Raw genomic sequence first — 11,808 nt, 5'->3', positions numbered from 1 at the left:
TTTTTCCTTTGTTCATTATATCATGTCATTCGTAATTGCTTCTTCGTGCCTTGATCTACTATTATTTCCCCTTCTTCCACGTATTGTTTCAGGAACGATAATGTTTTTGCTGACTCTTCTTGGACATTTTTCTTGTATTTTTAAGCACTTCTGTTACATTCTGCTAAGATAATATGTTCATCTATCTCTACTGTTTTCGTCTTCTCCCATAGGCGTCGGGTATGGTGCAGCGGTGATGTCGGTGTGGCTTAACATCTACTACATCGTGGTACTTTGTTGGGCGCTTTTCTATTTCTTCATGTCACTCACTACTGGTAAGTTGGTCTAGAGTATTTTTCACCATAACTTGGCTTAGGTTTTAGTCCCCCCTCTCCCTCACAGGAAGGCTGTCCACGGGGGGTCCCTGGCAGTGCTGGTACACATGATCTATGTTTTAAAAAAATGTACATGTTTTGGACAAAGTGGGTCTCCTCTATACCCCACGGCGAGACGACCCAACGGAGGGAGGGGGAAACGCCCGTGTATACAGCCATTTTTTTTTTTTTTTTTTTTTTTTGCCTATGAAACATACTTTGTCCAGTGGTTGAGCTCCATCCTTACAATACTGCAGGGGTGGGTGCCACTACGAAACGTCTCCTTTGTCTTGTTACAGTTATTGCTCTTGCCGTTGTCTAATTAAAAAAGAGCAAGAGATGAAGAGGAAAGTATATCAAAGCCTGATGTATATGTTTTATATTCTAGTCTGCATGTTACTAGTTTTCTGAGCATATCTATAATAAAATTAGCTTCACTAACTTTCTTGAAGTGCTTTCTATAGCTTTGCCCCAAGTTCCTTTTTAAAGTGCTATCTATAACAGTGCTGTCTAAACTGCTCTCCTTAACACCGCCCCAGCTTTCTATGTTAATTGTTTTCTCTTAGTTTCCCATCCTCCTGCCTAAGGCGCTTTCTATAACAGTGCTGCCTAAAAATGCTGTCTGTTCGTGCCCTAACCCCCTGTTTGAAGTGCTTTCTATAACAATGCTTTCCATAAGTGTTCAGCCTCCTGTCTAACGCGCTTCAGTAACAGCACTTCTGGTCTCCTGTCTAAGAACTTTATAGTACTCTTCCAGCCCCCTGTCTAAAGCATACTTTTAACAGTGCCATCCAAAGTGTTTCCTTCTTCACTTTCCCAACTCCTGTGCAAAGTGTTCTCATCAATAATGCTGTCTAAACTCTCTTCTCCCCTTACATTTGCCTTTCGCTGGATGGTGCTGTCTCTGTCTGTGTGTGTGTGGCTTGGAGCAGGTAGTAAGTATCTGAATTTTTATATTACATTTTTATAGCATTTTATAGAATTTAGTAGCATTTTTCATTTTGCATTTTAACATTACATTTTATAGCAGTTCAATAGTATTTGATATTACATTATTATTGCCTTTTGATATATTTTTATAGCGTTATATAGCATTTCAATATTACGTTTTGATATTAAATTTTATAGCATTTTTTTAGCATTATAGCATATTTATAGCACTGTCTTCTTTTTGCTAATTATATGGAACAAGAGAAACGCTTGACATCAACGTTCATTGTGTTCAACTACCTCCCTATCCCCCGAAACGAGGATGGTGAACTGAATGTATGCACACACATATATAGAACCTTTTTACTAGCATTTTTTGTAATCTAGCCTACATATATTTTAGTATCATACACTTTTTGAGGATCTTTCATTTTTTATTTTTACGGTTTCACAAAAACACTCATATTTTTCTCTGTAGACTCTTCGGGTATTTCTTATTTCCCCACACAAGATCAAATACTCCTTTTCACATCTTTTTCAGAAATCTTTTTATGACATATTTAATGTATTTTTCGTGCTCCGCTTTCTGCTGACCTTCGGAGTGAAATTCTCTGTCTCCATCTGCCTCTGTCTGCCATTCTGCGTGTGTGTGTGTGTGTGTGTGTGAATTCAGTGACCCTGTACTAATATACACAGCATCACATCACCATCACTCATCACCATCCTCCCTTATACACCCACAGAGCTGCCCTGGGGGTCGTGTGGCAACTGGTGGAACACAGAGACCTGCGTGTCGCCCTATGCCCGCTCTGAACTAAGCTGCTGGGACGAGGCCTACAACGCCACAGCCAACAACACCTACTGCACTGTTGGCAACCTTACCAGAGTACACGTTGTTAATATTACGGATCCCGTCAAGGAATTCTGGGAGTGAGTAACGAGTGTTGTGTATCTTCCTTTTGCCTCATGTCTCGTTAGTATCCATTCAGTGAGTTCTTGTTGTTGTTGCTTAACTCCGGTCTATCTGGTCGAGCAGACCCAGCGACCACAGGCAAGCAACTGCTTCTGTGAGGCCGTCCTACAAATACAGTACAGTGCATACACCATGTAGGGATCCGGCGCCCCCTTGAGTTAGACAGCATCTCACCAGGGTCTAACCAGGGTCCGTTCCACAGAGAGGTGCAGCGAAATATGAGTAGGTTTGACTCCCGAGTTGACGCCTCACCTGCTCCATCCAGGGTGCACAGTGCCACCACGTGTAGGCTCCTCTACAGCGCCAATCAGTGTGTTCTAGGAGTGGGTAGTTGTCGATTTGCCACGTTTATGAATACGAAGATTTAATACTCATGTCTCTCTAGGTAGTTTTGAACTCCATGGTCCCCACTTGCCGGTTTTCAAACTCATTCGTGTGTGTGTGTGTGTGTGTGTGTGTGTGTGTGTGTGTGTGTGTGTGTGTGAGTGTGTGTGAGAGAGAGAGAGAGAGAGAGAGAGAGAGAATCATCCCTCCCATTCTCCTAGCTTAATGAAGCGTCGTTTCCGTGTAGTAGTCTTAAATAACAGAGAGTTCCTGAACAATATGCGTCTTAGCAGTAATTACTATGAAGCCTTTTGTTGTAGGTCTGGCTGGGTACAATTACTTTTTATTAACTTTTTTGTCTGATTATCTTTACTGATCATTTCTTTATTTTTATTCTCATTTCCCTTTTCTCCTTTTTTTCATTATTCTCTTTCCCCTTCATGTTTTCTTTGCTCATCATTCTCCTTTCCCTTTTCCCTCCATTTCATTTGTTTTTATTCACTCAAAAAAGTTTCTAAATATTTACTCGACTTTGGAGAATAAGCGACCTCCACCTTACAGAAAACGGGTGAATTCTTGTTAGTTTTTAAAGGTTATCGTTTCTATATTGAGATAAAATTGTAAGGGCATCCACAATACTAACTTCTTTCACAAATGGAGGGGTGCTGGAGAGGGACGCCTTCACGTGGTGGCACTGATATAACCGAGTAGCTTTATACAGACGTCCCTCATCTCTCTCCCTGTCCCCGAAAGGAGGATGGTGGACTGCAGGAGAAGGGTCCATTGGGTTTATGTCCTGATAAGCCAGGGACCAAAACAACATCAATAATAACAACACAGCTAAAGGTTATTCCTGTGATGAATAGCATCATTTTATAGCAGCAAAAAGGAAATGAAGTGACAGATAAACAAGTTAATAAATAAACATACAGATAGATAGACAGAGGAGCAGACAGACAGATAGATATAGATAGAATATAAGCATGGGATTTTTTTTTTTTTTTCAGTCAAGGGCTAAGAAATCGGGATAAAAATTGAGAATGTCCCCCGAAGCTTAAGAATAATCAGTTCTCCTCTTTCTCCGGCCATATAATTAAACACATAAACAACCAATAGTACAGGAGAGTTTGAGAAGTATAGCCTGAAAATATTTAAGTCCCCTTCTCTTCACTCCACAGAAAACGAGCACTCCAGATTTCCAGCGGCATTGATCACGCCGGCACCGTGCGTTGGGAACTGGCTCTTACCTTGTTGCTGGCCTGGATTCTCTGTTACTTCTGCATCTGGAAGGGTGTCAAATGGACTGGAAAGGTGAGGAATATTGTCTCTGTGTGCGGCATGGGTCACAGGGGACGTAGGAGGGTGTGGGAGTTAGTGACAAGTAGGTATAGTTTAGCAACTTGTCTCTTATTCCATTTCTCATCTCCTTCCTCTGCTACTTCTGCGTCTGGAAGGGGGTCAGATGAACTGGAATGGTGATGGGGCTGTTTGTGCTGAAGGAGAGGGCATTACGAACCTTAGGAGGTTGTGGGAAGGCGTGAAAAAGGAATGACATTGGTTATAGTTAATGTTTTGTCTTTCTTCTTCTGGGTTGGATTCCTCTGCTACTTCTGCATCCGTAAGGGTGTCAAATGGACTGGAAAGGTGAGAACGAGTGTTTCTGTGAGTGGCAAGAGGCATAGTAGCCTTGGAAGAGCGTATGGAGGTGTGGACAGTAGTGACAAATAGGTATAGTATCTGCTTTTCCATTGGGTTCCTTGCTACTTCTGCATCTGGAAGGGTGTGAGATGGACTGGAAAGGTGAGGGGGCGTGGGTATGCCTGGGGGGAAGGCTATAGGAGCATTAGGAGGGCGTGGGTGGGCGTGACAGTTTATTAATCTCGTGTTGTAGATGTCTTTGTTTTGGTGTGTGATGTCCCTCATGCCCTATGATACTACAGTGAGGATTTGAACTAGATTAACCTCGAATCTGAATAGAATATGGTTTAGGAATATTACTGATTTTGTATAATGTGACGAGAACAAGCTTAATTGATAATACGGTTTGTTATGGGTCCCTCTCACCCCGTGGTAAGATTCACGGGTATACTTTTAAAACTTAAATTTTGAAATAATAAATCTTAGTTACGAGACGAAAAATTACTGCAGGTTATAACTGTTTTCTGCAGTGAGATCAGGGAAAAGAGTGAAAAATCTTCCCTTGTATAGTTCTTCCTGTAAAAATATATTAAATTTTTGACGGGGAATTGATTATAAATATGCGTGAGATTTCCACCCCGGGAGTGTCATAGGTTTAGAAATATGAAGAAGCAGTTTTTAAAATGACTTAAATATTTGGTTATGTCTCTGTATGGAATGAGCTGAAGGGAACTGCGGATCTTTGTAATCAGTGTACTAATCCTGCGTCTGTACATGTGCTGGCGGTGTACTTTGAGGCCTTGTTCCCTTACATACGTTCATAGTGTTCATCCGTCTATCTGTGTGTCCGTTTTCCTTCCTGTCTCTCTATCTGTCTGTTTCTGTCTATCCCTGTCTGTATGTCTCATGTACCAATATTACCTGTGTACATATCCAGGTGGTGTACTTCACGGCCCTGTTCCCATACGTGCTGATGTTCATCTTGTTCATCCGTGGTGTTACACTGGAAGGCGCTTGGACAGGCATTCGATTCTATCTCATCCCAGACCTTAACAAGCTCAAGGACATCACTGTAAGTAGGAGTAGCTTGTTAGTTTGTTAGTTAAGGTATACATAAAGTTAGATTGCATGTAGTAAGTGAGTTAGCTAGTTAGTTTATTGAGGTATTCTGTATATTTAGTTACGTTCTATGTTATCGGTATACGCTATCTCATCCCGGACCTAAACAATTCAAGGACATCACTGTAAGTAGGAGTAGTTTGTTAGTTTGTTAAGGTATATATCAAGTTAGGTTGTATGTAGTAAGTTAGTTAACTAGTTAGAGGTATATATTTAGCTTAGTTCAATGTTATCGGTATACGCTGTCTCATCCCGGACCTAAAACTGAAGAACATCCCATACCGAGTTTACTGATAATCTTATAAGCGAATTTGATCTGTCTCATAATAACAGATCATCAGTAATTGTACCTGTATAACGGATGAGAACTGGACTATAGCATTCTTTATTCAAAACTGGCACTAGAATTACCGGGCCACCTTGCTGCCCAGATATGCAAGCATCCCTCAGCTCCCTCCCCCTAAAGGAGGAGGATGGATTGCAGGAGGGCAACATCAGCCTGCAGTCCACTGGGTTCACGTCCAGATGAGCCTGGTGACACACACACACACACACACACACACACACACACACACACACACACGCGTTTGGTCAGTTCCTATGTCTGATGTTAATGTCATATAACTTTCCCAGAACATTCAGCATAACATAATCTCTGTCAACAGGTGTGGGTGGAGGCGGTATCACAGGTGTTCTGGTCCTACGCTCTCGTGCTAGGCTCACTCATCGCTCTCGGCTCATACAATAAATTCAACAATAACTGCTATCGGTGAGTCCTGCTTTCTCGGCAGCTACTTTAAGTGCACTCGGGGACAGAAATTTGTCTATTATTTCGCCTGTTACTTTCCTCTGCTGGTTAACATTCCCAAGCTGAGAGGGGTTTAGTATGACTGTCTGTCCATAGATGTGTCCTTGTGATACGATGCGTCAAAGAGAAAACTGACGGATATAACCTAAATGTTAAGTAGATGCTGGGAAAATGTAATCCAGTTTTCATTCCTGGCTGCACCACGGAGCATGAATTCATCTGGGCCAACTTTTACCTTTGACTGTGTGTTTTGTAGCAGGTGATATGAACACATCTGACTGTATTTTCAATCAGCGTTTTACGGGTCTTGAAGGGCAACTGATCCACAGGGCCAAAGATCATTAGTAAAGTATCCGACCCCACCTAGTGGTTCATGCACTGATGTAAGTGTGATCCGGCACCCCATTGTGGAAGATATCAATCACCAAGGTCGGAGGGGGTTCCTCCTCACTGCTAGACGCAGGGAAATATAAGGAGGTTTGGCTCATGGGTGGACACTGTAGCTGTTTAGCTTCAGCCAGGTTCCTCGTCAGCGCCAGAATGAAAATTGCAGGGGGATTTTGCGTTGGAGCATTGCATGTACCAGTAAGTTTTACTGTATATTGAACCATCCTTATTCTTGCCTCCACAGAGACTCACTAATCCTGTGCACCATCAACTCCTGCACATCATTCTTTGCCGGGTTCGTCATTTTCTCAGTGGTGGGCTTCATGGCGCACGTGCAGCAGAAGGAAGTATCTGAGGTGGCTGCGTCAGGTGGGTAGTGACATGTCACTACTTCTAGTATTAGCAAAAGTACATTATAATTTTAGAAAAGTTAGTGCAATTGTTAAGTTAGTGGCCATGTTAGGGTCTTACTTCTCAAACGACAGTTACGTTACCCATACGACACTCATATCAAGGACGTCACTTCATGCAGTCAGTCTTTTCTAGAGTTACATAGAGATGGATGAGTAGAGCCGCAGATTACGCAGTTCTTATGATTCTTTTTGGAGGTATGATTTATATACAGTTCATACACAGCTGTACATGTCTAAATCCAAAAGTCTACACTATTCTGTCTCTCTGTCTGTCTCTTTCTCTGTCTCTCTCTGTCTCTCTCTCTCTGTCTCTCTCTGTATCTCTCTCTCTCTCTCACTATCTTAATTTTCTCCCAACAGGTCCCGGTCTAGCTTTCCTGGCCTACCCACTAGCAGTTCTTCAGTTACCCGTATCGCCTCTTTGGTCGTCCCTATTCTTCCTTATGCTGCTTATGTTGGGGTTGGACTCGCAGGTAAAAGAGAGAGAGAGAGAGAGAGAGAGAGAGAGAGTTATATACATCGCAAGTGATTGACAAAACTGTTAATTTGTTCTTTCTCACACTCTATGATGATGATGATGATGATGATGATGATGATGATGATGATGATGGTGAAGATGATGATGATGATGATGATGATGATGATGATGATGATGATGATGATGATGATGGTGAAGATGATGATGATGATGATGATGATGATGATGATGATGATGATGATGATTTTTCCAGTTCTGCACCATCGAAGGCTTCATCACTGCGGTGTCTGATGAGTGGCCAAAGTACCTGCGTCGCCATAAGGAACTGTTCATTGCCGTCGTGTGCATCCTTTCTTACCTCGTGGGTCTCTCCTGCGTTACTGAGGTGAGAGAGAGAGAGAGAGAGAGAGAGAGAGAGAGAGAGAGAGAGAGAGAGAATAGTAAGGGCAGGTAGATAGCCTAGACGTATATATATAGGTGAATAGGTAGATATATATTCATACATGCATAAAGATAAACTGACAGACAAATAGACGGAGGCAGGGCCCGGTTGAGAGAGAGAGAGAGAGAGAGAGAGAGAGAGAGAGAGAGAGAGAGAGAGAGAGAGAGAGAGAGAGAGAGAGAGCTATGTGCACGTGGTGGTGTATACAGTAGGTGGTGTATACAAACCTACCTCCTAATCTCGCCTTCCATCTCACAGGGGGGTATGTACGTATTCCAAGTGCTGGACTCGTACGCAGCGTCTGGCATGTGCCTCATCTTCCTGATCATGTTTGAGTGCATCGCCATCGGGTGGGGCTACGGCGCTAACAAATGGTACGACAACGTGAAGGAGATGATCGGATACCATCCCTTCTTCTGGTGGAAAATGTGCTGGATGTTCTTTACCCCGGCCATTTGCTTCGTAAGTCATGCAGACAAGATGTGCATTTGCAGGCTGCTTTTATAGTGAGGAGTGGATGCGACAGAAAGCGTTAGGAGAATACACTGAGGTGGTTTGGCCATGTGGAGAGGATGGAGAATGAGGTACTAACTACGAGAATGTATGTGAGTGAGGTGGAGTGGGGAGAGGGAGGGAGAGACCGAGGATTAGATGAAGAGATGGAGTAGAGAGGTATAAAAAAGAGAGGAGCGTAATTCTGGGGGTAGGGTAGCGTAATGGCGCGGAACAGGGCGATATGGAGGCGATTTGTTGTGGCCACCCTAACGGTTTTTCCATCTTCTTATCCACACACACACACACACACACACACACACACACACACACACACACACACACACACACACACACACACACACACACACACGCTCGCTGGTGCAGTGGTAACGTTCTCGCTTGCCAACTGGTGGACGGGAGTTCGCGCCTCGCTCAGGTTGCGAAAAGTTTCACTGACGAAGTGGGTGGTTACTGTCCCCCTTGAGCAAGGGGACGGGTGTGTGCGTGTGTGAAGGTCACAGCCTTGCCCTTAGATCGGACTATATGAGCTCTCAGCTCCCTTCCGGGAGGGTAAAAGCTGACGATTACGACCATCAAGTGATCCTGACCGACCCGGTGAATTACCCGGTGAATTACACACACACACACACCAAAAGAATCCACCTTTCTAATAGCATAATTTTCCGATGTGTGTGTTCATGTTCACCGTGGTGATAATACGTCAGTTATAAGTTTCCCAAGTGAATATTAGGCCAAGTCAAAGTGAAAGGAGTGTAGCATCATATTCGAGTGTCAATCTCATGTTACAACTCAGCATTCAAGATGGAGGGATGGCAAATTTAGACCAAGTTAAAGTGAAAGGAGTGTGGCATCATATTCGAATGTTAATCTCATGTTACAACTCAGCACTAAGGATGAAGGGATGGCAAATTTAGACCAAGTTGATGGGAAAGGAGTGTAAAACCTTGCATGTCTTCCCCAGTGCGTGTTCATGTTCAACGTGGTGATGTGGAGTCCGCCAAAATACGTGAATTATGAGTTTCCCGGCTGGACGCACTTCATCGGGTGGCTGATGGCTTTGTCCTCCATGGCCTGTATTCCTTCCTATGCCATCTACAAGTATATCACATCGCCGCACCCTGGCACCTGGAAAGAGGTAGGTGGCTGAGTCGAATCTATTCTAATTTTACCTTCTTTAATCTAAACTGTTCTTGCCTAATCTCACCTAATCTACCCTAGCTATTCCTAACCAAACCTAGGCTAACCTACTCTATTCTGGCCTAACCTAACAGGATTTAACCTACCCTAACCTAACCTAACGTTCGCCACTCTAATCTGACCTAACCTAACCTTATCTGATGTTAACCCAGTCTTGTCTAACCTAACGTAACCAAACTCCAACCAAATCTAACCTAATCAAAACTACTCTAATCTAGCCTAATCTGACCTAATCTAACCTAATGTGACCTGACAACCAATCCTAAGCAGAACTAACCCAACTCACCCACTAGATCGTTTTCTCGCTGCATCCTGGCATTTTGAAAGGGGAAAGTGACTTATCTGGTTCTCAGCCTCTATCTTCCTCTCTCTCCCTTTCTCCCTCCATATCACACCACTCTCATTCAACCTTTCCATCTCATCCTCGGTCTTTCTCTCATACTCTTTCGGTCATATACCTCTCCACCCCATCCTCGCACTTCCTCCTTTTCTCTTCCTGCATCTCCGCCACCCCTACTCATATGCCGCCCCACCCCATCCCTCCACTTCATCCTTGGTCTCCCTCCATCAATCTACCCTCACATCACAGACATTCATATACCCCACCCTTCCCTCCCTCCACATCATCCTCGGTCTCCTCCTCCTTTCTCCCTGCAAACCGCACCACCTTTTTCATGCTTCTCTCTACACCGTCCCTCCACCTCATCCTCGGTCCCCTTCTCTCCCTCCATCTCACACCATCCTCTTTCATTTACCTCTCCACCCCGTCCCTCCATCTTATCCTTATGGGTTTTATAGTGCTAGGAGGTCAAGCTACACAAACACACAAATTTTTAGATCCAGTGTTCTTGTATGTTCATTAATTCTCACGGCAGTTGTCACAGTAATAAGTTAGTGCATTGGGGCCGTGTGGAGACCATCTTGTATTCTCTTGACAGTGCTGATAGTCTTTATTTGTGTCCTTGCTGCTCCAACTTTCCTTTCCACTGTTGATGATGATGATGACGATGATGATGATGAGGAGGAGGACGAAGACGAGAAGGAAATCATGATATTATTGCTGCTGATGATTTTTTTTCCTTTCCAGCGGTTAGCAGCCATCACCCGGCCTGAGATAGACCTTGGAGCTCTCAAGAACAAATACGGGAACTACGAGAGAGCCACGGCTGTCTAGATAGCAACCCCTGGCTCTCTATTTGCTTCACAGACAGGCTTCATAGGGCCGGGCAACTCAGCACAATATGCAGGGACTGGAGAGGTTTGGTTAGGGCAGAATCGTATACCTGGCTAAGGATGATGACGATGATGATGATGATGATGATGATGATGATGATGAGGAGGAGGAGGATGATGGTGAGGATGGTTTGAAAGTTAAGGATGATGATGATGATGCTGTGCTGGTGGTGATCTGAAGAACGAAAGGTAAATCAGCTGATGATGATGATGAAGATGATGATGATGATGGCAATAGTTTTCCATGGATTAAAGAAATAACACCTATGATATGGAATGGGTCTTTGCTTATCTTAATGCAGGAATTTTATGTGCAAGAATTATCAATGGAGAACCACTTTAGGACTGGACTATAACATTCAAAGATATAGCGGATTTAGATACAGAGATCAGAACAGAACCATGTTAGGGATGCTAGTAAAGTACTGAACCATGCTAGGACTGCATTGTATAGTTACAGAAACACAATTTACTTAGATAGAAGATCCAGTAGTGTCAGGAGAGTGCTGAACCGAATTTAGACCAGCATGCACTGAATTTAGAGCCGTGTTTGAATAGACCTTAGACTGTAATATAAACACAACAAGTTTTAGTTATTAGAACTACCAATCTAAAGCAGAGTTTAGAAGGTGAATGCATAGATTAAAAAAGAAAGGATCATTAGATAGAATCATTCAGGCCAGGAGTGCGTTTGAACAGAATTTAGAACGCCTGTTTGAAAGAAGTTTAGAACCGCATGCGTTTGAATCGAATTTTAGTGCCGCGTTTTGTTTCGGTCTTGGGTTGTATAATTATGTAAACACAGCAAGTTTAGATTCAAAGTCCCTATTCCTTACACAGGCCCTACTGAGTTAGATAGTCATAATAATAATGATAATAGTACTAATAATAACTATTTACACGTTTAGCTATTAAGAGGAATATTAAGAGAAATATTAGTCAAATCAAGACAGTGCCACGAGCGTTGATTTAGCTACCTGTCTAGTTATCTTAGCGT

General features: G+C 43.1%; 1 protein-coding gene across 1 annotated transcript in view; it reads left to right on the top strand.

Annotated features, from left to right (window-relative positions):
• Window positions 1–10,752, top strand: part of Gat (sodium- and chloride-dependent GABA transporter) — a 20,967-nt gene extending 10,215 nt beyond the window's left edge. The window contains exons 3-13 of the mRNA XM_080279874.1: window positions 213–314; window positions 2,027–2,213; window positions 3,759–3,891; window positions 5,156–5,290; window positions 6,003–6,106; window positions 6,777–6,901; window positions 7,306–7,418; window positions 7,677–7,808; window positions 8,124–8,327; window positions 9,343–9,516; window positions 10,666–10,752. Coding sequence (XP_080136000.1) covers window positions 213–314; window positions 2,027–2,213; window positions 3,759–3,891; window positions 5,156–5,290; window positions 6,003–6,106; window positions 6,777–6,901; window positions 7,306–7,418; window positions 7,677–7,808; window positions 8,124–8,327; window positions 9,343–9,516; window positions 10,666–10,752 — 1,496 coding nt within the window. The remainder of the gene's footprint in view (window positions 1–212; window positions 315–2,026; window positions 2,214–3,758; window positions 3,892–5,155; window positions 5,291–6,002; window positions 6,107–6,776; window positions 6,902–7,305; window positions 7,419–7,676; window positions 7,809–8,123; window positions 8,328–9,342; window positions 9,517–10,665) is intronic.
• The last annotated feature ends 1,056 nt before the right edge of the window (window positions 10,753–11,808 follow it).

This window comes from Coenobita brevimanus, chromosome 81, assembly GCF_032717465.1.
Source record: "Coenobita brevimanus isolate Jiangsu-jjx chromosome 81, ASM3271746v2, whole genome shotgun sequence".
In the NCBI taxonomy this organism is placed as follows: domain Eukaryota; kingdom Metazoa; phylum Arthropoda; class Malacostraca; order Decapoda; family Coenobitidae; genus Coenobita; species Coenobita brevimanus.
This window is presented reverse-complemented; position numbering and strand designations above follow the sequence as displayed.